This window comes from Tupaia chinensis, unplaced genomic scaffold (genome assembly GCF_000334495.1).
Source record: "Tupaia chinensis unplaced genomic scaffold, TupChi_1.0 Scaffold144472_1, whole genome shotgun sequence".
NCBI classification, from domain to species: domain Eukaryota; kingdom Metazoa; phylum Chordata; class Mammalia; order Scandentia; family Tupaiidae; genus Tupaia; species Tupaia belangeri.
In genome coordinates, this window is record NW_006204331.1 from 1,124,058 (window position 1) to 1,127,133 (window position 3,076).

Genomic DNA, 3,076 nt, shown 5'->3' on the forward strand with positions numbered 1-3,076 from the left:
CGCCCCCCCCCTCGCTCGGCCGATTCCGCTCCCCAAGCGCTGGCGGGGCAGGGCTCGCGGGTCTCCGCGGTCTCGGGGTGGTCCGGGAGACAAGATACTAAGAATGGGGACCCTGTTCCGGGCGCCCTGAGCCGGCACCGTAACAGATGGGGCGCGGCCATGACCCCACCATGCTCGGCGAGTCACCCTGGCTTTGCCTTTCCTGTGGGGCCCACAAAGCTCGGGCTGGTCCCATGTGCTCCTTGCCCTTCTTGGGTTAAGAAAAGACTGCTGGAGAAGACTGGCGGGTGGTCATGCCTGGCCTGGTCTAGTCCCCGCCCTTGCTTTTCTGGGCCTCACCTGTAAAATGGATTAAGAGCCGGGCGTGAGACTCTTGGTCGGAGAGGACTTTGCAAGGATTACAGGAGGAGGTCGCTGAGCCTGGGCGGTGATGCGCACTGGCAGCTTGGTTCTGCCATCCAGGGTCCAGCCGATCTCTCCCTGGGGCCTTGCTCAGTCTTTGCCAACTCCTCCAATTTCCCGGATACCCTGAAGTTAAAAACCACAGCGTCCCTCTGCCCAGCCCGCTCACCCTGTAAGGCCCGAGCGCATGTAAGTTAAGTACCCAGTACCTCTGGCAGTGTGTAGCCTGACCCTGCTCCAGAATGGCTGCAGGGTGCCTGTGGTCCCCTGGGCAGCCCTGTACAACTCTGGTCCTCCCCAGCGCCGGCTCTCCGGCAGCCTGCTCTCGCTGCTTGGCCACCAAGCGCCTTCTGTTTGCACAAGCGTGTGCTCAGGTTTCACAGGACTTGGAGAGAGGAGGGAAGTGGAGGCTGTACATGTGTTCTTCACACCTTTGGCGAGCATCAGGGTGTTCCCGTGTGCCGGGAGCGGGACCCCATCAGGGAACAGGCCAGGCCAGCCTGGAGCTGCTGGGGGTGGGAAGCAGAAGGGAGGTGAGAGATTGGAGAGGTGAGGAGGAAAGGACCAGTTGGGGCTCTGGGGTGTAGAGAGGGAGGTCGACACGAGGGCCTGGAGCCAGGCAGCTCAGGGCCAGCGCTGCCATGCCGATGGGCTGGTCGAGGCAGGGCAGAGGCCACACAGCTATGACCCTGATTCAGGACACCTGTGGCCACGCAGCTGAACCGATCCCACAGGCAGGTGTGGCCTGTCCACTGTGGGAGTGCAGGCGTGGAGAGCTGTCCGTGGGCGCAGTCCTCTCTGGTCCCTCGACACCCCTATCCTCCATGTCCTCTGGCTCCTCGGGCCTGCTCTCCACTCTGGCCTCCAGCCCTCACACAGAGCTCCCCTGAAATCCACTCAAGGAGCCCAGGTGAGCTGGACAGGAGGTGATGGAGATGGGGTTTGAGCCCAGGAGCCTTTGCTCCCAGCCTGTATGTTGGGCCTACGCCCTAGGCTTCGTTCTCCCTCAGCACTGGCCACAGTCCCCAGAGAGGTCCTCAGCTGCTGTTTCCACCTCCTCGCAGGCCCTGCGCTGGCGGGGAAGCAAAGGGTGCCCCGTGGCCAGCCTGGGACTTGGGTGTCCGTCTTCAATGTCTGCCTGGTGCAGACACTGGACCAGGTGGGAACCAGGCCTCAGCCCTGTGACCCCATTCTGAAGAAGAAATGCAAGCTCAGGGAAGTGATCAAAGCATGTGTGATCTTACTAAGCAGATGAAATCACCCACACTCAGTAAATTCTCTGGGGCAAACTCCTGGGTCCAGACTGCAGGAAGCTTGGCCAGAACCTAGTCAGCCTGCTGGCTCACCCCCTTCCCGCTCCTCCTGGTCTGAACCCCTTTCTGCTACTCCCCCCTTCTCTGAGGGGCTGCTGCTGACTTGTGAATTCAGAGTCTGAGCTTGATCCAACCAAGGGCAGCCACAGCCCAGAAAGGATGAGGGTCAGGTGCAGAGGAAGACTCACTGAGGGGGTGGGAGTCCTAGTCCCCACGTTGCTAGGGCTGAGGGTGGCACTGAATGCCCCTGGGTACTACCCTTGCTGGACCACAGCTCTGACCTCAGACCTCCTTCCAGGTCTCTGCAGCTTCCTCTTCAGCAGCCTGCTGGCTGGGGGTGGAAGCTGCAGAGGAGGAAAAGGGAGATGGAGAAGTCCCATGTCACAGGAGGAGTCAGGTCTTCCCAGAACCCTGCGGGCTTCCGTAGGACATGGGCTTGTCAGAAAGGGACAGGGAGGTTTTCCTCCTGTGCACTGTGTGTGCGCGCGGGCACGTGCAGACGCCTGGGCAGGGCTCAGGAAGCTGCTGGGATGGAAAGGAAGGCCAGGGGTGGCTTTCTGCCTGGCGCAGTACAAAGTGCACTTTCTGTCTGTCCTCCCTCTGGGAGGCACCTCTTCCCCACTACTTGTCCTGGGCAACTCTCCAGAGTCTAACTTTGGCTTGTGCATAGTTCTGGCCCAGAAGCCACCCCTCCTGCCACCCTGATGGGGTGACTCTGGGGACCTGCTACACTGAGGCTGCCCTCACTTCAGAGGGTGTCGCTGTCGCCAAACAGGTTCTGCTCCTGTCCTCAGATGGGGCCCCCCATGGACCCCAGAGCCCCAAGTTGCCTGCTGGAGGGCATCTGGGATCAGAGGCGGGGGGGCTCCGTCCGCCTCTCTAACATTTGTCCACACGCAACTCCTCTTTGTTGGGGAGCCCGGCTTCCTGACTTCTGATGTGGGGAATCAGCACCAGACTCGCCCCTTCCCTTTGGGAGCCTTGGAGAGGGGAGAGAAACACCAGACAGCCCTCGGAGAAGAACTTTATGTGGGAGGCAGGACAGCCGCGCACTAGCATCACCGCGGGAAGATGCCGCCCTCCGCCGTCTCCTCCAGAATGGTCTCCACGCGCCTCCTCTGCGGGGGAGACCAGAGGAGTCGGGACCCGGGGCTCGCAGTGCGGGGGAGGGGAGCTTTCAGTCCATTCCCAGGCTTGCCGAACCTCTTGCCTGTCCAGGGGGTCTGGGATCCGCGTGGGCTTTAGCTGCGGCGGCAGGAACAGCTCCAGCCGGATGGCGGCGCGCGCGGTCTTCTGCTGCTGGATGAGGAGCGAGGTCTCCTCCGCCTGCGGTCGCGGGAGAGCGCTGAGCTGGAGCTGTG

At 62.0% G+C, this 3,076-nt stretch overlaps 1 protein-coding gene across 1 annotated transcript in view; it reads right to left on the reverse strand.

Moving 5' to 3' along the window:
* Window positions 1-2,729: 2,729 nt before the first annotated feature.
* LKAAEAR1 (LKAAEAR motif containing 1) overlaps window positions 2,730-3,076 on the reverse strand; it is a 1,631-nt gene continuing 1,284 nt past the window's right edge. Inside the window, exons 4-5 of the mRNA XM_027767712.1 lie at window positions 2,919-3,060; window positions 2,730-2,833 (exon numbers count right to left, since the gene is read on the reverse strand). Coding sequence (XP_027623513.1) covers window positions 2,774-2,833; window positions 2,919-3,060 — 202 coding nt within the window. The 3' untranslated portion in view covers window positions 2,730-2,773. The remainder of the gene's footprint in view (window positions 2,834-2,918; window positions 3,061-3,076) is intronic.